The following is a 27,916-nucleotide window of genomic DNA, read 5'->3' as shown; positions in this document are numbered from 1 at the left end:
CTCACGCAGGACTCGACATCTGTGTTGTGAGGAGCTCTGCGGTGGTGATATCTTACCGCTATTATTAGTAAGAATTCACGCAATATAATTACTCCCAGAAACTCAGTAACAGCTAAGCGCTGCGCGGTTACAGGAGCCGGGCGGCACCTGCATTTCCTTGCGCGTTTGCGTCGGCTCTGGAGCTTTGCACTTGGGAGTCGCGCGTGGTGAGTTACTGGCGAGGCTTCCAGCGTCTCGCTCGGTAGGCCCAAGCCTGGCGCCGTCTCAAGTTTCTGCGGCGGAGCAGCCCGTTTTCCGGAGGAGGCGGAGACCCGCGCCGGCCTAGAGAAGCGTGGCGGGCGGGCGGAGTAGGTGCCATGCAGGCTGAGCGCGGCGGCAAGCCCCAAAGGGGAAGCGGCCGGCAAAATCGGAGGCGGCCAAGCGGTAGGGAAAAGCAGGCGGAAGGCGCCGGAGGCAGCGGCGAAGACGGCCGCAGCCGAGGAGGCGGGAGCCGCGGCAGAGGCGGAGGCGGGGGGCGCGGCAGGCGAGACGCTCGTGGCAGAGGAGCCGCCGCGCCTTCCCCCGCTTCTCAGTGTTATGAGTCGGTAAGAACAAAGAAACGTCCCCCGCCCCGCCAAGCTCCTCACGGAGCAAGGCCGAGGCGGAGCTAAAGTATATCCTGCTGCTCCCCACGCCTCTCAGCCTGGAAGGCTCCGTGGCGAATGGCGCAATTCTCGGTATAGCGAGTTTGCAGTTATGAGGCTGTGGCATGGGGCTGAAGGATTTCTTATCCGACGCGCTGCTGAGGCAGCTACTTCTTTATTTTTAATCTCCCCATTAGGTGCCAGACTCGAGCTTCATACGTTCTTTAAATAAGTCCTGCTGCGGTGAATGGGGCTTCCGGAGGGCTAGCCTCTGTTAGCCTGTTGTTGCATCAAATACATCATCTTGAGGTGGCATCTTTAACAGATGTACTGTGGCGTAAGCTTTTGTGGATTAGGGTCCGCTGTCAGATGTCTAAAGCAGCCCATGCTAGCTTAAAATGATGGGAGTTGCAGTACAGCACACCTGGAGGGCATCCGGTTGGGGAAGGCTCGTGTAATCCCAATTTGTTAGATCATATATACCTATGGATATCGCTGAAACAGATTTGTATGATAAAAAGTGGGGCTAAGGGCCAGGAAATGAAAAGGATGACAGGGTGCGCGTGACATTTCCACCCATTTTTGTTTTAGTGAAGACTAAAGCTGCAATCCTAAACTCACCAGGGGGTAAGCCCCATTGAACACTGTGGGACTTACTTCACGGTATACATGTATAGGATTACACTGCACATTCACAATTCCCCCATCTCCCCCCCCCCCAATTGGGAACCACTCTACTCCTTTTTGTTTCATGTACAGTGAAGTAGATAAGAGTTAGGATAATTAGGGAGCAATCCTTTGGCTGATAGTCAGTGGCTAGACGGCCACAGGGTATGTGGTTTTCTGGGAACTGACCTCCGAGCCTGCGCTGCCAGGTCAGTTCCTGGAGAACTGACCTTCCCTCCCTTATGTGCTGCCTCGCACGTAGCGCGGAATGCTCCTATGTTCCAGTGCGGAGCAGCCAAAACAGGGCATGCCAGGGGCGTTCTGGGGCGGGGAAGGTGGAAATGCCGGCACAACACATCCTATGTGTTGTCTGGCAGCCTCCTCCCCCGCTCCGCTGTCCCACGGCTAGACAGCTGAAATTGGCTATCTAGCTGCAAATGCAGGGCAGGAGAAGCGTGGAGGGAACAATCCGCTCCGTGCTTCTCCTGCCCTGCGTTGGATAGGTGGTTGCCTCCAAGTTTGGAGGTGCCGCCTGTCTCTATAGGATTGCGCCCTTAGATAGGTATCTGGTATCTACCTCCATTTGAATGTGACACTGGGTGTCTTTGTCACTTGAGGTTCAAGTAGCCTCAGTGGCATGGAGTGCTTTCTACGTACTTCGGTTGGTGGCCCAGCTACGCCCCTATCTGGACAGATAACCTGGCTTCAGTTGTCTGTGCTCTGGTAATCTCCAAGTTGGATTACTGCAATGTGCTGTTTGTGGGGCTGCCTTTGAAGATGGTTCAGGAGCTGCAGCTTGTGCAAAATGCGGCAAACAGACTGATAACAGGGACCAGAAGGTCTGAACATCTAAGACTGATTCTGGCCTGCCTGCGCTGGCTGCCTATATGCTTCCGAGCCCAATTCAAAGTGCTTGTTTTGACCTATAAAGCCTTACACGGCTGGGGACCAAAGTATCTGATGGAATGCCTCTCCCAGCATGAACCAACCCATACACTATGCTCTGGATCTAAGGTCCTCCTCCGGGAGCCTCTTCCGAGCAAGACTTGGAAGGTGGCAACAAGGGAGAGTGCCCTCTTGGTGGTGGCCCCCATTTATGGAATGATCCCCCTGATGAGGCCTGCCTGACGCCAACATTGTCATCTTTTTGATGCCTGGCTAAAACTGCCCTCTCCTCTCAGACATTTGGCAGCATATAATGAGTCTCTTTGATTGTCTCTGGCTGATTGTTTTAAATAGCTTTAAATATATGTTATGTGTGCTATTTCTTCTATGTCATTATGTGAATGGTTTTATACTTTAATGTATTTTAATGGATTTTTAATTTTTGCGCCCAGAGAGCTTTGGCTATGGGGTGGCATAGAAATATAAGAAATTAAATAAAAGGAATGAAAGGAACCAGTGTGGGACTACACGTGACTGTATTTAAACTGGGTTGTCAGCTCCTATATGTGCAGTGTTGGCATGCTAGTGTGCATCAGGCCCATGAATTCCTGGTGTGCTAACACTGCACACCTAGTAACTGATGACCCAGTTTAAATATGATGGTAAGTTTGTTTCACACATTGGGTGTCATGTTTAAATTGGGCATCAGGCCAACGAGAGAGGTTTTTCACAAAAGGACCTAATGGCAAATTGTCTTTCCTTTGCTTCCTTGCTTGTTCAGGTGTACTTGTGGAATCTGTTATCTGGTTCCTCATCTTTCTAAAGTGTCAGTGGCCCTAAACGCACTGTGCTGCCTCAGAGATATCATGGGATGGGATAAGAGGCTATATTAAGCCCTCAGTATACTATACTGAGCATGTTGAGTCCTATATGCTAGGAGTCTACTCTGAGTTTGCATGGTAACTGGAAGATGAACCAACCTCCACCCCCTCCCCCTTGTAGGCAGCGCGGATCAGCCCTACTCTCTGCACTCATAAGAGGAGCACGGAGCAGCAAAAAAGGGGCGTTCCTGGGGGCCGGCAGATGTGCCGTTTCAATGCCTCCCATGTGTCATCCGACCTCCCACAGCTAGACACCTGAAATCGGCTGTCTATCCGCAAATGCAGTGTGGCTGAAATGTGGAGGGAACAATCCCCTCTGTGCTGCTCCTGCCCTGCATTGGGTAGGCGATTGCCTCCGAGTTTGGAGGTGGCCGCCTGTCCTGATAGGATTGCACCCTCCATATATATTACAGGTATTTTTGAATTCTAAATAGTTTGCTATAACTCTTGAGAAGACTGTAAATAATTTATTTTATTTGCTTTTAACCTGTAGGAGAGTGATGATGTCATTTATAATATGGATGTTTTGGTTCTTTTACTTTTGGATTGTGGTAGTCTTCGGTTATAAACAATAACATTGTAACAAAATTTAAATAAAGTTGGGTTACCAAATAGGATTTATGTTAAGGGGTATCCTTTATTCCAGAATATCTCAATCATGTCCTGTTTCATACACAGTTCTCAAAAACCCTTGATCTTTGAACTGACAAACTAACACTTCTACGTACAGTTTATGTCAGTGCCATCAAACCATTTTGGTTTGAGATTATTTACATATTTTAACTGATCAGTCCATGAAAAGGTTTAGGTAGTCTTTAAATTGTTGTTATTGTTCCACCATACAGAATAACAGGTGAAAGAATTCTTAGGCCTTGTCCTAAGAAGGCTACAATCTAAATTTAGATTGGGGATGGGGAGACAAAGGGAGGGGGAAGGCAAGGAATTGGGGAGAGGCAAGGGTAAAATTTATTTTAAAAGGAGATACTGGGGTTCATGCTTGCCTAGAAACATACCATCTAACTTGGAAGCCCTGTTTCTTACCTCCACTGTGTAAGAATAGGCTTCAGTTGCTCAGTGGTAAGAAATGGTATAGAGTGCCTTTCACATCTTTATTAGTAGTTATATTCCATGTTTGAGCTCAGCCACAAATAAAGCCCTGGTTTCAAGCCTCATTATCTGATGTACTTGGAATCATTGCAAAATTTGTTGATTAAAGAATGGTCAAGCCAGTTTGTGCAAGGTTTCCCTTGTGTTTAAAACAGGAACGATACAGAACTGGGCTAGAGTCTATAAGGTTATAAGAACTCTGTGTATCACAGTGGAGAAACCAAGTGGAAGGTGCAAAAGAGGAAATACAAGTTAAGTGGTTAATACCATCACTTAAAAGATAAATCATTTGTTTTCATATAACACTGGTCTTAGTATGAAAAAATCATCTGTTACTTGACTTTGCTCCTGTTCTGAAAGTTCGAAGTACATTATCTCAGTAACCTTACAACATTCCTCTAAGATAGGCCAGTATTATCTACATATTGCAGGTAAGGAAGAGAGTAGCTTGTATAAGGATATCCAGTAAGTTCATGGTCAAGGTGGGATCAGGGCACTCCCTGGCCCACAACCTGTTCTCTTGATTACATTACTGCAAATACTGTATTAACAGTATATAAAAGTCTCAGTAATATTTCTCAAATCAGAGTAGGACACAGTGGGCCATGTAAATCTCTTATGCCAAAATATACTTTATTCATTCTTTAAAAAAAACTTGATGAGAGGAGTTTGCATATCTTACTAGGAAGCTTCTTTCATATTGCCCCTTTCACATTTACTTTGTTTTGTATATACTCCAGCATTGTAGTTGATAGCTGCTATTAACTTTCTAAAATCCACATTAAAGATGCATTGTACATGTGACAAAAGACATATGTGCTCTTGTCACACATAATTTTGTATTTTCCCCCCTTAATGGTAGTTGTACCCACATTACAGAATTATGAAAATGTCTCTAAAGCAGCCCTGAGGTGAATATTTGCAGTAGTGGATTGTGTCCATGTGGGGGCAGAATGCTCTATGTGATGTGTACAGTGGGAAATTGCATGCAATACCAAGTATTCTTGCTCAGTGATCTGAATACAATCCTAACTGGGTATTGGGAGTAACTGCATTTGTGGAGTAATGTCATATAGCATTATGTAATTTGGTGCCTGATGATCAGGCAAATTGCGGGGCTTGAATAAAGCTTGATGTTTCTTGATGTGTATCCTGCCTTTAAAAGAATCACATTTGAATTAGGAGTGCAGTCACATTTCTTACCAGATTTGTAAAAATAACTAACAGTTAGGCCTTTTCTCACCCAGGAATATGATGTTAATTCATGTTTGCTATCATATTGCTCCTTTATATATGTGAATGTTGGTAACCATAGGTTGTTTCCATTTTAATGTAGGCATGGACATGTCCATGTAATGACACCAAGAGGGTATCTATTCCTGGTTGCATCTTAGCAATCTGTTGTCTTGTATTATGGCGTGTAAGTAATCAGAAGCAACTTCTGTAGTTCCCATGGAAACTTCATGCTTACTCATTCCTTTGTAAGGGAGGTTGTGGTCTGACATCAGTGTGCTTGGTATTAGTTAATTTTATCATATTGGAAACTCTCTGCTAGAAATGGGTGAGCCCTCCTCTCAGGCTTGCTCAGAAATAAGCCAAGGTACTTCCCCCAAACTTCAGGAAGTAGCTCAGTTTATTTATGAGCCAACTCAAATTCATCCCCCAAATCCTTTCTCTCCCGTCCCACTTATGAAGTTTCAGTGGTGGTTCAGCTCTGGTAGTAGAAAGTCACATAGAGAAGGAAGGGAGGGAGGTCTTTTCTCTCCCCCTCCTGGCACCTGGTACACATCTGAGATATGCAGTAATCTTTGGAAAAAACCTATAATGTTAGTAGTACTTGGGAAAACTATATTTCTAGGAGGCTACCTGTGGCAGTGCAGCCTGGAGCTGGGGAGGGGAAGATAGAGGGATTCCATTCTTTCCGTGTCTCTGATGAGGCTGGGTTCACACAACATGCTAACCCACCCAGTGTGGTTTGTTGTTGAACCATGGGTTATCGTGTTGTCTGAACGCAGCATGTTTTCCACGGGGTTGCTCATTAACCATGCAGTGTGGCTTGTTAAACACCCTGAACAACCCAACAACAAGCCATGGGTTCTCAAGGTGGCTTGTTTGAGAAAAATAAAACACCCTGCATGGTTAATAAGCCACCCTGTGGAAAATGCCCTGCATTCAGACAACACAATAACCCACTTTGTGGATAGTGCACTGCGTTCAGACAGCACGTTAACCCACCCTGTGGAAACCACACTACATTCAGACAACATGATAACCCATGATGGGTTAGCATGTTGTGTGCTTGCCACCACTAGAATGTTACTGGTAAGTTGGGTTGAAGGAAGGAGGAGGCAGTAGAATATTGTTAGGCAGGTTGGGAGGTTGTGTAGGAAGGAAGGAGGTTAGAAGTAAATTCTTCTCTGGCTCAGATTAAAATCTGAGGCAGAAAAGAATTTGGGGATGGGGTGTCATAATATTTGCCTCATAGTTGAGCCAAGTATTACAAATCCATGGAACTCATACTTTCAAGCTTGGAAGTATGAATTCAGTGACATTGCTACTCTCTGGTTTTGTGCTCACAGTCACTGATGTAGATTAGATCCCATCTTTATCCTAAAACATGTATTAAGGGAGGTTGTAAAAATTGTGATTCTGAGTAACCTACATTTATTTTCCCATGAATTTGGACATTAGTTATGGCCCTGTTGTTGTGAGCTGCTTTTGTGGTTCTAAGCTGTGAATGGGGGAAGATTTTGTGTATTTGTGGATGAACATTTTTCATACTGCATTGTTTTTGGATTATGTTTTTAGGGTATTTTTTTGCTAATTATGGTTTATATCGATTTTTGAGTTATTTCCCTGTTATATTAATCTTGAACTTCTGTATTGTGTGTAATAATAAAAAATTATTTTGAGTGCAATCCTATGCAAGTTTAAGCAGAACTTGAGTTCCACTGTGGCGTTACAGAGAACTTCAGACATGCTGGCTCTTTAGCACATGTATTGTGTGCTAAGGAGAAGCTCCATTGGCAAGGCTGTCTGCCTAAATCTATTTTTAACCAAATTGTGCTGGCTCCAGGATCCCCAATAATGGCTAATCCTCCATTTGGTCTCCCCATCATTGCCACAAAGACTAAATGATCTAATATGTTCTTTTGGCTGTTTCTTGATAATTTAGTCTTCAGTCATGCCTAAATGGCTTGAGACTTATACCCCATGTTTTAATTTGGTACTAAAGCTGAGAAACCAAGTGTAGCCTATTCTTACAGCATTTTTCTAATGTTTGGCAACTAGGAACCTTTGGGTTCATCTTCTTCTGAAGTCAGGTAATTATAGCAGCTCCTGCTCTCTTTTTCTTTCCTCTTAAATCCACCCATTTCTACCCCTACAGTCCACCTTTATCACAAACACCTGAGTAGGGATGGCGGAGAATTCCGCCACGGATTTCACTGAGGCCGAATGCACTGGCATTCGGCCCCCCGAAATCCATGGCGGAATGGCCTCCCACCCCGCGGAATCCCCCGGAACGAAACTTACCTGGGGCTCCGGCAGCGACGGCTGGTCTTTCAGCTGGCTGCTGCGGCCGCCATTTGCGTCCAGCCAGGCTGCCATGATAGGCTACGTAAGTACTTACGTAAAGAGCAGGGACACAAATGGCAGCCGCTACGCCGTTTGCGCTGCTGCTCTTTCCGTGATAGGCTATATAAGTATTTACGTAGCCTATCACGGTAAAGGCAGCCACGCAAATGCAGCCACGTGGCTGCCCTTGCGCCGCTGCTCTTTCCGTGATAGGCTACGTAAATACTTACGTAGACTATCATGGCAGCCTGGCTGGACACAAATGGCGGCCACTACGGCGGCCACCACTTGCGTCTGCAGCAGCCCGGCCGCGGCCGGAACTCTGGCTGCGGCTGGCCCTGGCTGGCTGCTCCACGGAGCTGCCGTGGAGCGGAGCTGGCCAGGGAGGATTCCAGGGGGAAGGACGGAGCGCCTCCCCCCCACTGTGGAAGCCCCACAATGGAACAAGGTAAGGGATTCGTACATCCCTACACCTGAGCTGTCTTGGTCACATAGCCTCCCAATCCCCTATTTTGCTATTTCCATAGTAACACCATCTCCTCCTTAATTGACAAACGCTAATTTTCCCCATCTTCGTCTTTCTCTGTCTCTTAGGCTGGTTAGAACTAGTAAACTGGGCATCATGCTAGGGGGTGGGTATATTAACCAAGCCATCTTTCTCTTCTGTAACAAATGTGCATGTGTCTGTTTTGAGAACAAAAAACTGTAAAAATAACATCTCTGTATTTGGACTTTAATAAGCATTTGAGCTAATTTCCCCCAATTTAGAAGTAGCTATTTCCTATTTGTTAGGATCATAATGCGTACCTTTGCAGTGTGCGCACCGCATCTCTGGTTAAAGGCCCCCTTAGACTGGTGTTGGTTGCTGCCAAAAAGCGGCACCAGTACCGGTCCTGCTGTGTTGGGAACCCCACCCCCAGTCCTACCAGGTCATCTTGCTGTTAAAAACTTTTTTTTTTTTTGTCTTTTTTTTTGTAAGGTTGCAGCATCTTCCCACATCCTGTAGAACACTCTAGAACTAGCAATGTCATGACTGGAACCATAGAGCACACTGAGAGGAACTCCCAGACTGTGTCCTCCTAGAAGATGATTTGTCCTCTAGTGTCAGAAAGCTCTGTGGTTCCATCAGCTCCTGCTTGGCCAGTTCTCAGTGCTGCCTCTGCTGCTGCCAGGAGGCACAGAGAAATGCAGCTTTTTAAACAGCCCTCAAGTAACAGCAGTAGGAAAAATAGTGGTGGGTATGTATGTGTGGAATGAAATTAAAAATTCAAATGAAAATGAAATGCCTAACATCACTTCACTGGGAAAATGAAATTGAAGTGCCTGATTGGGGTGGGAAATTGTAGTGGGAAATGTTTTAATTATAAACACTGAGGACATATAGAGGAAATTAAAGTGCTTTATTGAGGGGAATTGTGGTGGGATATATTTTAATTAACTTGAGCACACTCCGGGAGAGAGCGGAGGACAGGAAGGCCTGGCATGCTATGGTCCATGGGGTCATGAAGAGTTGGACACGACTTAACGACTGAACAGCAACAACAACAATGTTTTAATTATAAACACTATTAAGAGGAATAATTATGCTTTAATGCCAGATTTGGCTCTGGCCACACCCCTTTTTAGTTCTGGGCACACCCATTTTCTGTACCCAGAAACACTCCATGCCATTATCTAGGTGAAAGCAAGTCATGTCCAAAGTACCTCCCTCAAATTCATAGGGAGGTAATCAAATCAAATTTATGGTTTCCCCCGTGACAGGCAGGACCTTTGGCTCCTTCACCAAAGACTCCTGAGCAAACATAGCAGTCATGGGATAAGAGAAGAGGTCCTCTTATGGATCAGTAACTGGTTAAAGAACAGAAAGCCGAGAGTATGAATAACTGGACAGTTCTTACAATGGAAGGATGTAAACAGCGAGGTCCCACAGGGATCTGTATTAGAACCCATGCTTTTTAACTTGTTCATAAATTATCTGGACTTAAGAGGGAACAGAGAGTTGGCCAAGTTTGCTGATGATACCAAATTATTTAGGGTGGTTAAGCGCTCCAAAAGGATATCTCCAAACTGGGAGAAGGGGCATTAAAATGGGAAATGCAGTTTAATGTAAGCAACTGTAAAATGATGCACGTTGGGGCAAAAACATCCCAACTCCATGTATATACTGATTTGATCTGAGCTGATGGTGACTCGCCAAGAAAGAGATCTTGGGGTTGTGGTAGATAGCTTGATGAAAATGTTGACCCACTGCTGTGAAACACGCAAATTCTATGTTGGGAATAATTAGAAAAGGAGTTGAAAATAAAACTGCCAATATCATTCTGTCCTTATACAAATCTATGGTGTGACCACTACACTGGGAATACTTATGGTCACCACATCTCAAAAAGGATATTATAGAGTTGGGAAAGGTGCAGAATGGTCAACCACAGTGATCAAGGGGTTTGAGCAAGTCACCTGTGAAGAAAGGTTATAACATGTGAGACAGTTTAGCTTAGAAAAAAGTAAGTGAGACATGATAAAGGTGTACAAAATTATACATGGTATGGAGAAAGTACATAGAAGTTTTTCTTCCTTTCTCAGAATACTAGAGCCCAGGGTCATCAAATGATGCTGAATGGTGGGAGATTCAGGGCAGATAAAAAATAAGTAGGTCTTCATATGACATATAGTTAAGCTATGGAATTTGCTACTGCAACATGTAGTGATGGCCACCAACTTGGATGGCTTTAAAAGGGGATTAGACAAATTCTTGGAGGATAAGGTAATCAATGGGTACTAGTCGTGATGATTATATATTACCTCCAGATTTAGAGGTAGTTTGCCTCTGTATGCTAGTTTCTGGGAATATGTCCTGGTCTGGGCCTGCAGCTGGTTGGCCACTGTGTGAACAGAATACTGGAACTAGATAGGCCTTTTGTCTGATCCAGCATGGCTCTTTTTATGAGATTGCTCCCATTTACACCTCTGGCCCACTTTGCTGGGTTACTTGCATAAGTAGATGCTTATTATTGGTTCTTCTGCCTATGTAAGGAATCTCAGGTGCCCCAAGAACATTTTACTCTCCACCTGATTGATTCATGCCCCCCCCCCACTTCCTTCCTGGGGGAAGGGCCATAGCTCAGCGGCAAAGCACATAATTTGCATGCAGACGGTCCCAAATTCAGTCCCTGGCGTCCCCAGACAGGGCGAGAAAAAGTCCTGCCTGAAAGCCTGGAAAATTGCTGCCAGTCAGTGTCGACAATACTGGGTACTAGGACCAGTGGGCTGACTCAATGTAAGGTAGCTTCCTATGGGCAGGATCCAGTGGGGGCATTCTGCACATGGCTGGCTCTGCCAGCCCCAGGGCATGCATGGCCACAGTGTAGTGCCTCTGGGAGCAAATGTTTGTTTCTGGAAGGGGCAGGAGACGCCTCTTCCAGAAACGAGTGTTTCTGCTTATTTCAGGGCTTGCCCCCAGAAGCGCTACATTGTGGCCACCAGCAGTAGGGGCTGTGTGTGCAGTGGGGCCAGCCATGTGTACACCGGGACTGGCGGGGGATGGCCATGCTGGAAAGGCTCTTGTTGGATCCTGCCCAGTGTTCTTATGTTCCTCTTCTCCCTTTTTGAATCTCTAGAGATAAAAAGAATGAGTTTCCCCAGATACATGCATTTCCCAATGCAGGTATTTTGAGTAAGCAATTATATTTATTTAGAATAATCTGAACATGAACTCAGCAAACTTGTTGGTGTCTTTTGGAAATAAGAGCTAGTTTCTAACATATTGAAGAGAAAGCTGCTACGCCTGATATTTTAATCTCTTGTCTGTGCTGGCATTTCTGTCTCTAGTACTATGCTGTTCTTGTATGATATGTCTATAATAATGAGATAGCTAGGCTAAATCTATAAAGATTATGTCAAGTTAAATTAATGCCACATTTCTCTCATGATTGGCTGGTCGTGTTGTCATGCAGATGAAATATTAAATATAAAAATAATTGTCTTGTTGACAAAAGGCAGAGTATAAATATAATTACTGACAAATAGAAATGAATGTTTCAGCATAATGTCACCCAGTTTCATTAAAAAAATCTGTTCGTTAGAAAGGCATATACTTGCTTTCTTAGCCAATTAGAATGCAGAAATTAATAATTTGTTTTGGCAGTAAGCAATTTATACTAGCTTGAAAGGAAGTACAAAATATAAATCACAGGAATTAAATATTTTTGATGTCTTGGTAGTTAGAGGAGAAAATGAACAACTCCAAATCACTGCATTTCTTGTCACGATACAGCAAGACATATCTGGATTCACTCTGGATTCATTGAAAGGCAATGAATTGGGTAAAAAAGGATTGTTAGTACTATTATCTGAAGAGTGAGGATACTATAGGGTAGGGGTAGGCAATTGTTTTCACCTGTGGCCACATTTGGCAATTTGAGAAACTGTTTTGGGCACCACCACAAAATGGCTGCCATGGGAGATGTAGCTAGTCACAAAGAACAAGTAAACTGCCCAAATGACTGTATACAAGGAAGAGGTGGCATCTGAGCCACATCACACTTAATTACTCCTTTGAGCTCACAGTTTTCAGCAGAATAGAAGCCTATTTCATAGAAGGCACACTCTTTTTCTCTTCCCCTCTTCTTCCAGCCAACTCACCCCACCCCCGTCTCTTTCTGTCTTTCACTCTAGATCACAATTGATAGATGCGCTCACTGGCTGGGTGTCACTGAACCGTGGGTTGTTGTGTTGACTGAACCCAGGCACACTAACAAACTATGATTTGTTAACCATGAACAACCCATGATGATAACCAATGGTTTGTTGTTGGGTTGTGAACTGTGGATTGTTCATGGTTAACAAACCATGGTTTGTTAGTGTGGCTGGGTTCACACAACACAACAACTCCACGGTTCAACGACATCCCACACTCAACCTTGAATATGGGTTGAGTGTGGGTTGCAGTGTTGTGTTGTGGCAGATCAAGCAAATCTTTCATATTTGCATCATCTTACCCCGGTGCTCAATTAGGAAATTCTATAATCCAATACCTCCAAGAGAATTCTGGAATAAAAAATGAGATTCTAATGCCTAATACCACCCAGTGTAGCCTTCTGATCCAGGAGTAATAAAAATGTCTCATCTCTGAGGTTTGCCAGATAAGATACAATTGTACCAGGCCATTAGAAATAGATATGACTTTCACTTAGTAGGGTATCATAAAACAAGGCCAGATGGGTCATCAGATAAGTGACCGAGAGGCCTCGTTACAGGCCATAAATATTTAAGGAAAACAAGCTCACAAGACAAGATGATGTCAAGGAAATATGGTTGTGTCAAAAACATACCTGTAACATATCAAAGAAAGCTATAATGTTTGGATAAATATGTTGGTATCCATATTAATCTCAGTAAGAAGCTTCAACATTCATTAGTCTTATTTAGACATATGAAGATTTAAAGTAGAAATGTTATCTTTGGAATTCTTGAATAAGAAATATAAACTGTAATAAAAATAGTCTGGACATATTTTGTAGCATCCAAAAAGTATATAAAAGAGACTCGGAACACGCAACAGTGGAAGCTATTTTTTAAGATCAGCCTTCCCTAACATGTTGCCTGTAGAATCAACTGGTAAACTTGCTATTGATTATCATTGAGAACTAGCAAACATACTTGACTCTGCTTAGAAGCCTTGTTTATGAATGATGTTAGATGTTTCATGTGTTTGAATTTAGGCATGCATACGCTCTTATATTTACTACTGTTATGCTAATACTTCGTAGTAAAAAGGCAAAAAGACAAATCTTGTCGAGAAAGTGTTTCTTAAAAAATAGAATTCTGTATCACCCATATCAAGAGTAAAGTATTAAACTTACTCTTAGATGATATCTGGTTTTAAGAGAAATCTGACCATATACACAATAAACAGGTAATCAGTGGTTGCCAATGTACTGACAATATAGTTTGAGAGAATCTCTGAACCAGGGCATATGCCACAGTGTGAACCCATCCTCTCTCTCTCTCTCTCTCTCTCTCATTTCCTAATAATGTCTGTGAGCCCCATCATGTAGCCCAGAGGCATTCATGGGATATGAAGATGGAAGAGGTGGAGGCACCTAGGGGGGTGCCAAGAAAGTTGTCCAGGGCACATTGGTGTCTACGAGCACTGCGTTGCCTAACCCTTTTGTAGGGCGTGATTACAAGGAGAGGAAGAGCTGGTTTACTGGCCAGTTTTCATCTTGTAAAAAGCCACAGAACCTGAAATAGCCCATCTTTGGGGCAAAATGAAAGATACAGCATGGAAATTGCATTTACTTCATGCTATTTTCATGTTGATTTTAATATTTTAAGTTTTCTGTGAGCCTCCTTGAAGGCATGGTATATTTGAAATACAGGGCATAAAAATAATAAGATGGAAAATGGGTGTAGATTTACTTGCCTCTTTTCATTTAAAATTGTCATCCATGCCGAAATGGGAGCATCTTTCAGAAGACCTATCCAGCCTCTCTATTTACGCTGACTTTAGTCTTTCTGATATTTAAGTTACAAATGTATGTATCCTTTTCTTTAAAGTATTATTTCCAACCCTAGGTCCATATAATTGGGGAAGAAGGGTGATAATTAAAATAAAAGCACTATGAGCAATTATGATATTGCTATCATAGCCACAAAGGGGAGTAAGAAAATGGTGTCCTTTATTAATTTGGGTATAAATATATCAGTCAGTGTCAGGATCATAATGCTTATCAAGGGTCAAATGAGAACAGACAGAATTAGACAATAAGTCCTACATTTTTTCAGCACCTACTAAAGAATTAATCTAAAGTAATTGTTCACTGATTTATATTATACTAGCAATCTATAGGATTAATTTTTATTTATTTATTTATTAAATTTATTAATCGCCCATCTGGCTGGTCATCCAGCCACTCTGGGCGATGTACAACAAGAACAATTTAAAACAATAAACTACTACATTAAAAACATCACATTTCTAAAAATACCCTAAACCCACCCCAAATGCCTGCTTGAACAACCATGTTTTTAATGTGTGGCGGAAGCTCATTAAAGAGGGGGCATGGCGGAGTTCCCTAGGGAGGGAGTTCCACAGAGTGGGGGCCACCACAGAAAAGGCCCTCTCCCTCATCCTCACCAGCCTAGCTGTCCTGGCTGATGGGACAGAGAGAAGGCCATCCAAGGCTGATCTTGTTGAGCGGCCTGTCTGGTGTTGCTGGAGGTGCTCCTTGAGATAGGCTGGGCTGGAACTGTATAGGGTTTTAAAGGTCAAAACCAACACCTTGAATTTGGCCCAGAAAACAACTGGTAACTGGTGCAACTCCTTCAGCACCGGAGTGATGTGATCTTGCCGGCGACTGCCTTTAATCAGGCAAGCCGCTGTGTTCTGTACCAGCTGCAGCTTCTGAACCGTCTTCAAGGGTAACCCCATGTAGAACACATTACCGTAGTCTAGACGAGAGGAGACCAGGGCATGTACTACTGATGGGAGCAGATGGTCGGGAAGGTAGGAGTTGATACAGCGCTGTCCGGCTCACAGCTGACACCTGAGCCTCCATGGACAGCTGGGAGTCTAAGATGACCCCCAGGCTGTGGACCTGGTCTTTCAAGGGTAGCAGTACCCTGTTCAACACCAGGTCAACATCCCCCAACCTCCTCTTGTCTCCCACCAAAAGTACCTCGGTCTTGTCAGGGTTCAGCTTCAGCTTATTCCTCCCCATCTAGCCACTCACTTTTATTACAATAAAAACAAAAGTGTCCCCTGTTGCAGTAGTCTTCAACTTAGTCAGACCTGGGGTCTGTCTTTTAGCTCAAACATGCATTTGGGGACCCACTTCTTAATTTGTTTACCATATATTTATCTGGTAATTGTACCATAGGCTGTGACCCATAGGATATTCGTTGAAAACCAATATCCTAATGTGTATTGAAATCCTTTTTGATGGACCGCTGTACCATGAGCTAGTATTGCTCTGAAGACTGCTGCTCATCTTTGTGAGCAGGAGAAAATTTAGTCTAATGAGGAGAAGCTGAGCTTCAGTTAAAGAGCAACAGAATTCTGCCACCTCAGGGACTTGGAAGTGCCTTCATTCTCCCCTTCTTCAGCAGTAGAAGACAATTGGGGGACATACGTGTGCAGAAGTAGGTTTTTGTATGTGTATTCCTGTCTGGTTGGGGAATTGTGTGCAGATGGTTCTTTAGCCTCATGTAGCTGGCATGCAATTCCCCTCCCCCTTCTTTACATAGCCAGAATTCTATCGATCTGCTGTTCAGGAAGAAGATGCCTCTTCTCTCTCTTCCAAACAGCTGCTTGGGGTTTTGGCTCCAGCTGCTCTGCTCATACTGTTTAGCTGGAGCCTAGGTGCCCTCTCAATTCCGTGGTGTGTTTTGTGTTCTGCGGGCACTGGAGCGGGTCCTGCTACTAGTAGAAATGGAAATAAAAGAGGTAGGACTGGGAGCTATTTATTAGGCAATTGTGCTGTGTAGTTTCATTTCTTGTACAGACTGGCCCAAGATAAATGTTGTGGCTTAAATGCTTAGGCATCTTTTAAAAACTTCATTGCTATTTTTTTAATCATGTATTTGTGTATTTCATATTCCTCTTGTATATGAGAAATATGAGAATATATTGAGAACATATTATATACACACCATATAAAGAAGCAAGTGTGATTTTTGAACAGAGATTACTTAATATGTAACGTTAATGTTTTTTTTTCCTTTTGGGGACCACACGTTAGGGACTTGCCTCTCCCCCTGAAGCTTTATCTGAACAGAGTCTGGTAGTATCTTGCCCTTTATTTGTGGCCAAATAAAGGGCAGCTAAAAGATGATCTAGTGTGTTTCTCTGTCCATCGTCACGCTTCTAAACATCTGTCAGGTCTGATGGTATGGACGCTAGGAAGCAAGAACGCAGAAACGGACAGCCTAAGGCTCAAAACTACATTTGAGTGCAGCAGACCTATTTGTTTAAATCCAAATCATTGTGTATATTGTGGGAGTCCTGATTTTAGAGCAAAAGCACTACCTAGCTGAGGTTTGTAAAAAACCCTCTCTAGTCCAAGGCTTACCTCCATGCATTCTGTCTTCCCCCATGCATTTTTGTCCTCTTCTGAGTTGAAATAAGATTATGGTGGGGGCGGGGGGAAGAATGCTATGTTCTAACAGTATTTGCTGCCATCCTCAATTTTATACATGGAAAATACATGCAGGCAAAAATGTAAACAAATGAACTATTGCCACTGTCTTAAGTATAACTTGAGCCTGAAAGCTCAATCTGTGCTGAGTGGCTCAGACTGAGAGCTGAAGGATGTTAATTGCATGAACATGATTAATGTGCACTTTTAAAAAAAAGTGTACATAGTTCCAGGGGCCCTGGCTAGGATCAGGACTGCAGGGTACAGGGACGGGTAGGTTAACCTTCCTTTCGTCCCTCACTACAGTTTCAGTGAAAATCACTTCCTCGAAGTTGCTATTTTGCATCAGGAGGGAAGTCTCTGTAGATTGAATTGAAATTCCATTGCCCCTTATTGATACTTGTCCTGAACCAGTCCTAATACAGTAGAGAGTAGATAAGTTGCTTCTTCCTCCCCAAGCTACCACAGTGGTGTGAAGAGGAAGGCACTTGGGTCTTGCTGCCAGAGTCCCCAGACTGAGGCCTCAAGTACACTGTAGTGTCTTAGCTTAATGGCAAGGCAAACTATGGCCATGGACTGGGCATTTTTCTGAATCTGTGGTGATTGCCTGTTGACCATTTGATCAGAAGCCACTCTTTTAGAGTGCTAGGATTGAGGGAAGAGCCAAGCCATGTGAGAGGCATCCTTCTAACGGTGGCAATGCTTCAGCTTCTGGGAGGGTTGCTGCAAATGTGGGTAGCGACAGCCAAGGCAACTCCAGCTTTCCTGTCCAGCATCCACCCCTACTTTTATCTGCCCTCCCTCTGCCATCTGCTGTAGCAAACAGCACTACACCACATTTAAAAGTTAATTTTAAGGAGAAGGAACATCTTTAATTGTACTGCTTGTCTCCTTATTTAGACATTATAGTGCACACATTCCTCCATAACCCCTTCACATTTTAAAAAATGTAATGTTACATACATTGTTAGCTAGCAAACATTACATTTTGTTCTGTGCTGCAATGTGAGGAAAAAACAGCAAAGTCTTCTTGTAAATGTGTTTCATTCAGTCGTCCTTGCAATTAGCTACTTGCCTAGGACAAATTGTTATTGCCTCTGGGTGAGCCTTTGAATGACAGGCAGCTGCAGTGACAGGGCTGTTGGAAATAGTGAGCCTTAGCCAGAAATTAGGATTGGGTGTTAGAAGAGTACTATGTGCAGCTAAAATAGCATCAAAGCACCATTTCTCTGTGAGTATGCCTTCTTTCAATAGGGCTGCTTGGTTGCATCCTAGAGATTCTCTTTTTACCATTCAGTTTCCTACAGCATTGGGAGTTAAGACAGCCACAGCTTCTTCCTCCTGTCTTTCACTCCCCTGGTCCTTTTAGGCTCCCCACTCCCCTGGCTTCTATAGAGAGCAGGATTCCAGGTGTGCCATGTAGGAAGTGCATATAGAGGGGCGGTGGGCGGTGGAGAAGAGACAAAACAATGGGAAAATGGGCAGTCCATTTGATTTCTGTGTGGCAGAGCAGGAGTCATGCTTGCTTCAGCAGGAAGTGATCAGATAAAAGGACTGGAGGAAAAACCGATGGTAAAAGGCACCTCTTGCATGTCTCCTAATTCAGCTGAAGACTTAAAAGGTGAAGGGATGCTCAGGCTGAAGTTTGTCAAACGAATTTGGTAATGGCCAAAATGAGGTCTGCTTCTACCTGGCCCTATCTACAAGCATGATACTGTTGTAATAGTGCTAATGTCCCTCTTGCCCTGAACAAGCACACAGTTTGTTTTAAGAATAATATGCAAGTCTGGTATAATGGTATACTTTTTTGTTGATGTCTATCTTGTGGTTCATTTTAGGGCCTGCTGTCTAAATTCCACTTTTACTTTTTAAAAATGTATTTTGCACACTGGATATTCTTGCCTAGATTTCAGTATTGAAATGGCATATCAGGCATGCTTGTAAGCCCTTCTTCAGGGAAATAAGTTGTGTTTTTCTTTTCTCATATTATTAGCAGTACATTTTTTCTTCCTTTTGTGGTGGAGGAAAGTGAGCTCTATATTGTCATTATTTTCTTTATTCTTGTTGGCTAGTTTCATGAGAGCATATGCATTCTCAAATTGGAGCTTTACTATATTGTTTGTTTAAAAGATGTAAAATTGACATAAATTAGTATCTAATCTTAACAAGTCTGCCCCTGAGACACCCAAATTATACTCATTATTAAATTCTGTACTATTTCCCACCATACTACACTGGCTATTAATACTTGCATCAAAAACCAAACCAAGGTAAGCCTAGATAGTCTGAGTCATGCATGTACTACAACTGTAAGCAATAGTCATCAGTACTGAAATTTATAACAAACATAACACTAGATCTTTGCTCAGGATTAATTCAGCCCTCCCCCCAGATGTGCAGATTACATAGGCATCTAATCAAATCCTATAAATGCAGACATTTCTGCCAGTGATTTGTGCTGAAAATGTAATGCACAAGCCAACATGGTACATCCATTTTGACATTGCTCTCAAATTGCTACTGTTTGGCATTAAGTAGAAAGGTGGAATCACTTGATTCTGTCAACATGCATACATTTCTCTTTCAGTCATTCATTTTAGGTTGTGTTCCTCCTGTTTGGATCCTCCCAAAATATATTGAGGAATGGTTCTCCAGTGGCTAAGCATATCGTCGTACAAAACTGGAAGTAAGGAAGTTCCGACAATAGAGGAGTTGGATGTAGCAATAGAAGAAACAACAATTGCATAGAATAGAACAGATGCCAAACCTCAGATAAGTATGATCAAATCTGGAACACCCTTTTGGAATTATTTAAATAATAAGCCAAATTAATATACCACTGTAAACAGCCTTGATTTGCTACCCTGGTTTAGCTGTATATACAGTCCTCTCCATTTCTTCACCAATCTATTTCTTAATCTCTTTAACCCAGACTTTTAAATTATTTTCGTGTGTTGATGTTTAATGTTTTCAGTTGATTTATTAATGAGTTTGTGGTTTATGGCTTTATTTTAGATTTATTATGTACCACCTCAGTGGCTTTTTGGCAGAAATAGTGGCATAGAAATATTAACAATAAAATACAATAATGAATAAAATAAATAAAAGTTAATAACTTCTGCCTCTTGTTTGAAACTTAAATCTTTAAGCCAGTCCTATAATTACCTAACCATACTTGATTCCAGGAAAAGTTGTATGGTCTTTCATGAGTGATACAATCTGTAAAGGCTTTCTGTGGGACTGGAAAGCCATGTTAATAAATCGCTTCCACAGCAGTAATTATTCCCGATTGTATGCTTAAGGGGTGTTTTTATTTATCTGCCTTAAAATATCCATTGAAGTGGTGGCAGTGAAACCTGGGGTTTGGTGTCAGCTTTCACATGGGAGGAACCAATTTCCATTCTGAAGTTTCAGACCTAAGACCCAGCTTTAGTTCAAAATGCTTTACGGGACCCACTGGTTAATTTTATACCATGTATTTGTATGGCAGCAGTGTTGCTGTTGTAACCCACCCTGGATCATTCTGCTACCCAGTATTGGGTCTTGACCCAACAATTGAAAAACAATGGTAATTATCAACGGTAAAGGTCTCTCAATACTAGAGCCTGGTAGAACCTGATAGCTGATTGAAGCTGATAGAAGCTGATTGGTGGGAGATTCAGGACAGATAAAAGGAAGTACTTCTTCATACAGCAAATAGTTGAACTATGGAATTTGCTACCATAAGACATAGTGATGGCCACCAATTTGGATGGCTTTAAAAGAGGATTAGACAAATTCCTGGAGGAGAAGGCTATCAATGGCTACTAATCCTGATGGCTATATGCTACCTGCAGTTTCAGAGGCAGTATGTCTATGTACACCAATTGCTAGGGAATATGGGAGGGAGGGTACTGTTGCACTCACGTCCTTCTTGTGGGTTTCCCATGGGCAGCTGGTTGGCCACCATGTGAACAGAACGGTGGACTAGATGGGTCCTTGTGATCCAGCATGGCTCTTATGTTCTTAAGGTGAAATAAGTAGGGGAGTAGTATATGCGTTTAAAACTGACTTTAGTAATTTCCATTTTCTGATATGGTTTTAAAGTGATAGAGCTGGGATGTATGACGTTAACGCCCCCCTGACCCCTCCCCCCAGTCTGTTACCGTCCCTCAACTCTGTATCATGTTGCTCAGCGAGGCTGTACATACAATTGGATAGGCTAAAGTGCTTTGCATGTCTTCTGGGTTAGAAGAGAGAAAGATTTTTGAGGTTGCTTAGCAACCTCTGAACATGCATCAGAACTTGAAAGCAAGAAGGCCATCTTGTTGTCCTTTTCTTTGCTTTCTGAAAAAGCAAAATGATGGTGCTACTGCAATTATTGCTATGGAGGCAAAAGTCAGTAAAAGTCTTGCTTGCGCTCATTAATTTTGTTTAAGGCTGCAAACCTATGCACCCTTACACCAAAGTAAATCCCATTAAACTTGGGAAGACTTCTTCCAAATAATAACTCTTAGGTTGGGCTGTAGCTTCAAAGTATTTAATGTATCTATTTGGAATATTTATACCCCACCTAGTAACTGAGATTCTCAAGCAAGTTTACTATATATTTAAAATACAACAAATTGTATAATCACAATAGTAATCCATTACAGGGCAGAGCTTTCTCATCCAGGCTGCTGTTGATGTCACTCAGAGGTTCTGGCTCCTGGTTGCAGGTGCAAGAGAGACTGCGGTAGAGGTGGGGACAAAGCTGCTTGCAAGCCCCCCACCCCCCAATTCTCAGATGTTCCATCAGAATATTTTGGTTTGCCATGATTATTTGTAATTGAGAAATCTATGAGAATTCTCACTCAAGCAAAAATCCAGTGTTTGGTAAAGAAATTTGTGGGAGAAAACATTTTTGAAATGTGCCAAGATCCATAGATTTGTTGTAGTGATTAAATAATGGGCCGCTGCGTGGGGTGGCCTGCATCTGATGATTTCAAGAACTTTGTTTGGAGTAGCTAAAAAAAAAGCAGAAATCATGTAGCTTTCTGGTGTGCTTGCAGTTCTTTGGAATTGGATGAAATACTATAGATGTTTGGTATTTGTTTGCCATTTGTTGTATTTGTTAGTTGCTTTATAAAATGCAATTCTTTAAGCAGTCCTTAAGATCTCCTACATTTAACTTGATCATATTCTTTGGAAGCTGCTAAAAAGATTCGTTTGCATTTAGACGTGGAGATGCATGTAAAATGAGTCACTGGTGGCAAAACCTAGTCTGAATAGTCAGGCTTTTCTTTTGACAGTGAGGAACTTCAACCTTGAACAAATTATTATTTCCTGTGAGGGTGCTAGCTGTGTTTTTTCTCTTCTTGCTTTTTTTTTTGGTTGGGCGTTGCCATTTTATCTATACTTGTATCAACAGTTGATGTTTTCTTTTTCTGTTATTGATGCAAACCCTAATAAAGAAATTGTGAATCTGAAAACTTTATACTCAGGGAGGGGGGAGAGGGGGTGGTTATGAAAGGCTCTGATTCAAAGTTTACTGTGTGCTTTTCTATCTCCATGTCTGCCTTCAAAGAAACTCCAGATTAAGGCCTCTTTAAAAGTTATTTTTTGTAGGTAGGAATTCATTCCTGAGCACAGACTACTCATGAACAATGGCATTTATGAATGGTGTATGATGTTTAAATGTGTGGCTTTCACTATCAAAATACATGCAAGCAAGCATCTGATCAAGGCTGGCCCTGCCATGCAGCAGGTGACACCATGGAATGTGTGTGGAATAGATGAAGGCAGGACCTGATGTCTGAATGGTGCAATGAGAGCCTTTAAAATGTTGGTCCAGGGGTGGATGGGAATTCCTTGGGCTCTTCAGGCAGTAAAAAACTGCACCTGGCACTGGATTTGATTCTTATTAGGCAACCGTCTGAGTATATTTTGCTGGCAAAAACAATTCCTATATGCACTTGTCATTCATGAAAATTCCCTTGTTTGTTTGTGTTGTGTTGTTGGGATTTGGTTCATGAGAACAAAAGGACTGGTATGAAGCAGACCTTACTTATGTGTATGTGTGTGTGAGTAGATTAGAAGGGACTGAGGCAGCTATAGCCATGTAAGCCAATGCACTTGGAGGAATGGCGGAGTGGCAGCGGGGGTGGGTGGAATCCTTTGTAAATGGTCCTTTAGCTGCTGATTTTTTTATTTTTATTTTTTGCAACATGCATTATTTTAAGTCTGGAGTTAGCCCTTCCATATGGTAGTGAATGAAACAGTCAAAACTAGGTAACCACGTGAGCTTTAGCTTCTTCTTTTTTTAATAAAAAAACAACTAGTGATGCTTCCAAATTTTGTAATTTAGATGTTCAGTCTGCATCTAACAACACCATTTCTGTGCATGCTCTTGAATGCTCCAGTGTGTCCACCTCTGCTTCCCTCGTTGTTGTCGCTGCCATCGCAGCTCTGGCTCTGCAGGTCCATCTTCTCTCTTCCATATACTGGCAATTGATGAATAACCATTACATCACACAGGCAGGTCACACAAAGACAACCAATAAAAAAGGGGGAACATAACGTGGTGATGCATGGGGTCATGATTCCAAACTACAGCTCCCAAGATGCACTTTGATATTATGTATGCACAAGAACACATATACATGGAACAAGATCTCAGATTAAAGAAGAACTCTCATCCAAGCTCACCTGTATGAATTTGGTACTTTCTGAGGAAATAACAAACTCGCTTGGAGTTAGTTTGCCCATCTCTAATAAAAACCATTTGTTTCCTTAGTGGCCGTACGTTCTTACATTTAGGTCACATATTGGAGATATATTGGGAGTCCAAGACCCAGCTAGCACCAAACTATTTCTCTTTAGTTATCAAAGTGCCCTACTTAAAGATGAACCTTGATCATTTGCTAGTTTTTCTTTTCTCTTTTGTGACAAATTACTTTGCAAGAGAATAGCTGCAAGAACTGTAAGTATTAACAATTAGTCTCTAATAGCCCATATTTTAAAAGAATGCAAGGAACGATTAAAAGAATAATTAAGCCCCCTCATTTGGGGGGGGGGGATTTTTAACATATGCAACTTCTTCTTATCCATTCTTAGTAGAACATACATAGGATGGCCTAGGATACAGCTTCAGTTGGGTGAGCCATCCCAGAATCTGGCTTTCTAGATGTGCAAGCAAAGGCTACCTGAAGCCCAGGCCAAATTCATGCTTTTATTATTTCTGTAGTGGCAAAGAATGTGATAATTGGTTTTCACATGGGGGCAGAGTGTATTTGCGCCACATGTTTTTTTCTAGGCATTAGTAACAGTTCAGTTTTTCGGATAGAACCTATGCTACACAAATGGCTTCCCATGTAAAAATGGGAGCAGAATCACAAAGTGACGATTTGTCAGTCTTAGAGGCTAAATATTAGCCTTGTTCAGCCATTTCTCCAGAAATACCAAGGATGGGGTTGTGGTGAGACCATACACCACCCTCATGTCTGCATGTTAAAGCAGGACATCTGAAAAGTGGTGCCAATGCATGTACAACTGTAGGCCCTCTACATGATTAAGACCATGCAATCGGGTCTCCCAGTAGAGTTGTACGTTTGTTGGTGCTCCTTTTTAAATGTTTCACTTGGCACATGGATGCTGGGGTGGGGCCAGTTGTGCACTCTGACATCGGGTGTGTGTGTGGGCACAGTTCTGCCCTCTTCCACACACGTTTCATGTATATGTAGAGGAATGACTGTACAGGGCTGATGTTTTTGTTGCAGCACAGGTCAATTTCTGCCCCTCAACTCCTGACCCTAAATGCCAGTTATTCATAGGCAGACACAGTGGCAAATTTTAAATGCCTCTTGAAAACACACCTATTCACACAGGCTTTCCCTGACCTGTGAGGGACTTTGTTACTACACTGCTATAGTATTGTAATGTTTTGAAATGTTTTGAATGTTTTAATTATTTGTTATTTTATCTAGGCTGTTACGTTATGTTGTATTTTAATGTGAACCACTTGGGGATTTTAATATATTAAGCAGTGCAGAAGTATTTTTATGAACTTGAGCACACTCTGGGAGAGAGTGGAGGACAGGAAGGCCTGGCGTGCTATGGTCCATGGGGTCACGAAGAGTCGGACACGACTGAACAACAACAACAATTTTAATTAATAAATAAATAATGCCCTGTTACTGTGTGTCTGCCAAACAGCAAACAATCTGCCACCCACCATACACATATAAATAAGATGTGGATGAGCAAAATTTGCATAATTTAATTGTAACATGTGGAGGTAGAATTTCCCCATCTGATCCTACAGCATTGTTACCAGTGGTGGCTTTCATTCTGCAACAGATGTTACTATCTAGTCTTTCTCTTAGCTCTGGGAGATAACCAGCACACTTGTAAGAGGACAAAAGAGATATTTTTTCTGTTTTTTGTCCCTTGTAAGTTGAAAGCTAATGGCCTGATGTCCAGCATTGAAGTGTTGTTTTTTTTGTAGTTTTATGGTCTTCTATGAATGTACATGACATGGATTAAAAAGCTGTATGCCCTGTTCCTGGCTTTTTAGCTGACCTATTTTTTCTAATTAAACTTATTTTTACCTTTGGTAGATCTCTCTAAAGGTCACAAATGGAGCAAGCAAGTAAAGAGAATTATTCCTCAATGCATGACTATTTTTTATCCAAGATGTTTGTGCTAGATGAGAGGTGTAATATTATTGGTAGTAGTAGGATGATTGAGGGGAAGTAATAAATTATTGCAGTTACTGAAAAGCAGAATATAGAGGGCATTATGGCAAGCTGTATTAATAGATATCTCAAATGTCAGTATGAAAGCAATGCATGTAAAGAAGCTAAAGAAATGTGTTATACCTAACTCAGATTTGTTTACTTCTCCACTGTCCAATTTTATAATTTTGACAATCCCTGTGGAATTAATTTCAGTAGTAGTGTTGTTTAAAACTGCTATGTGTTAGCAACAGAAAGGCAGAAACGAATATTTTACAGCTAGAGAAAAGTCATGCTGTTTTGCCTCCAGACTATAATAGTCATTTTCAGACAAATTCTGAAGAGAACAAAGTACAAATGCATGAGGAGTGCTAATACCTACTTTAGCTTGTCTGTGATATCTAATAAAATTGCAGTCGAATTATTTTTACAAATGGTTACTTTCTAATGAATAGTTCATGATTAATGGGAAGGAGAATGAGGTTATCTCTATGATGTAAAACAGGGAAAGCAGGAAGATAACGGAGGATGATTTAATTAATTTCAGTGAGACAACAAACTAGATTGCTTGATTTCTCATCACACTCACCTGGTTTGCATGATCAAATTAAGGCATGGTTTGTTGGAGGGTTGTTTCCCCCTGCAACAAGCATGCCGGCTGGATTTGGACGACATGGCAGGCCGCACCTGGGCAGTGATTATGGAAATCGTGCCCCATACGTGCCACATTTTAAATAAACCACCATGGCTTATTTTAATCTTGCAAACAAGGTCACTGTCTCTTCTGTCAGATGATACACTGCTAAAAGAGCAAGCAATATTATATATTATGCCAGATTTCTTTTTTAAAAAAATCAGAGAAATGATACACCTATAGTTACAGTATAGGACTAGCATTTTGGCTTTGTGCATTTGGAAAAACACAAGCTGTTTCTGGTTGCCAAAATGGTAATTCATTCATTATTCTCATGACAGAAAGTTGTATTCTCACTCTGGTTGTATTCATGTGTGGTTTCCTCTGAATTTGTTGAGTCTGGTTATCTTGATATTTGTAAATAAGCCTATCACTGTGTTTTGCCTACAGTGTCATATGATGGGTAGTCAGGAATGTGACCACAACGGTTTTAATGGGTTTCAGTGCGCGAGCTGAAACAGGAGAAGGTGTAGCCTGCATTAGAAGTGAATGGCCCCAAGGAAAAACAGCTGAAGCCAGCAGGCGTGGGCAGTCCTGTAGTCTCACTCCGTATGTACCCCCTGTAGACATTAGTTATAATAGGTAGGGGTGAAGTTCCACAGAGGCAGTAGCTCAAAAGCTTATGAATTATGGAGGCAAAATAGAGAGAGGAGCTAATCTTCCTCCATTTGAGATCCCGCCAAGTATAAGCAATAGGGATGATGGCAGGAAAGAGGAATTCTTATTCATAGTCTCTTTGTAGGCCCACTAATGAAATTATGTACCTTTGCAGACCCCAAATTCTAATGTTTAAGCCAAGGAAGTGGTGCACACCCCCTCCCTATAGGACAGGAGTGGGCAAATTGTAGCTGTCCAGATGTTTTAACTTATAGCCCTGCTCACACAATCAAATTGAGCCATGGTGGCTTAACTAAGCCACCGTGGTTTGCGGGTATCCTCAGGGCCCATTACATTACCCAATCCCCGCTTGTAGGTTCTTGTGTCATCTGAACCAGGTGAGGGCAAGTTGTCGGTGTGGTTAACAAACCACCCACAACACTAAAACAGGTCACGGGCACCCTCAAACCACAGTGGCTTATTTATTTAATAATAATTTGGGACAACTCAATCATGTGGAGTCTGTTGTTGTTGTTGTTCAGTCGTTAAGTTGTGTCCGACTCTTCGTGACCCCATGGACCATAGCACACCAGGCCTTCCTGTCCTCTGCTCTCTCCCAGAGTGTGCTCAAGTTCATATTCATTGCATTAGTGATGCTATCTAGCCATCTCATCCTCTGCCGTCCTCTTCTCCTTTTGCCTTCACATATGGAGTCTACAACTCCCATATTCCCTGACCTTTCACTATGCTGACTGCAGGAGGTTTCTGTGGAGAAACAATCTTAGAGAATTGGCTCCAGGTGAGAGGAAACACTGAGATGTTAAAAGAAATGGCTGGTCCCTTGTAAACGAATATCAGAGACTGAAACAATGGCTTTGTTGTAAAGGGGCAAATGTTCCATTTTGTTTCGTTCTGTTAATGAAGTACTCTGCAATTGTGTGGAAACTTGTGAAGGGGGAATAGTTATGTCTAGAAGGGAAGATATTTATTGGTGGTGGGAAATAATTAGTTTGTAAATAGTTAACTATGTATCATCTTCTATACTCTATTTTTTTGT

At 42.2% G+C, this 27,916-nt stretch overlaps 1 protein-coding gene across 9 annotated transcripts in view; it reads left to right on the top strand.

Moving 5' to 3' along the window:
• The first annotated feature begins 308 nt into the window (after positions 1-308).
• The window catches only part of AVEN (apoptosis and caspase activation inhibitor), a 184,285-nt gene continuing 156,677 nt past the window's right edge, over positions 309-27,916 (top strand). For 3 of the 9 annotated variants that reach the window (XM_084844807.1, XM_084844861.1, XM_084844816.1), the window contains exon 1: positions 309-584. In XM_084844807.1, coding sequence (XP_084700933.1) covers positions 357-584 — 228 coding nt within the window. In that variant the 5' untranslated portion in view covers positions 309-356. Of the gene's footprint in view, positions 27,659-27,916 lie in introns of all 9 variants that reach the window. The other 6 variants (XM_084844879.1, XM_084844855.1, XM_084844871.1 and 3 more) reach the window with 6 other exon arrangements.

Source organism: Heloderma suspectum, chromosome 1, assembly GCF_057233095.1.
Source record: "Heloderma suspectum isolate Gila_16-S chromosome 1, 16-S_ref, whole genome shotgun sequence".
Taxonomy (NCBI): domain Eukaryota; kingdom Metazoa; phylum Chordata; class Lepidosauria; order Squamata; family Helodermatidae; genus Heloderma; species Heloderma suspectum.
Note: the sequence above shows the minus strand (reverse complement) of the source record. Positions and strands in the feature narration are given on the sequence as shown.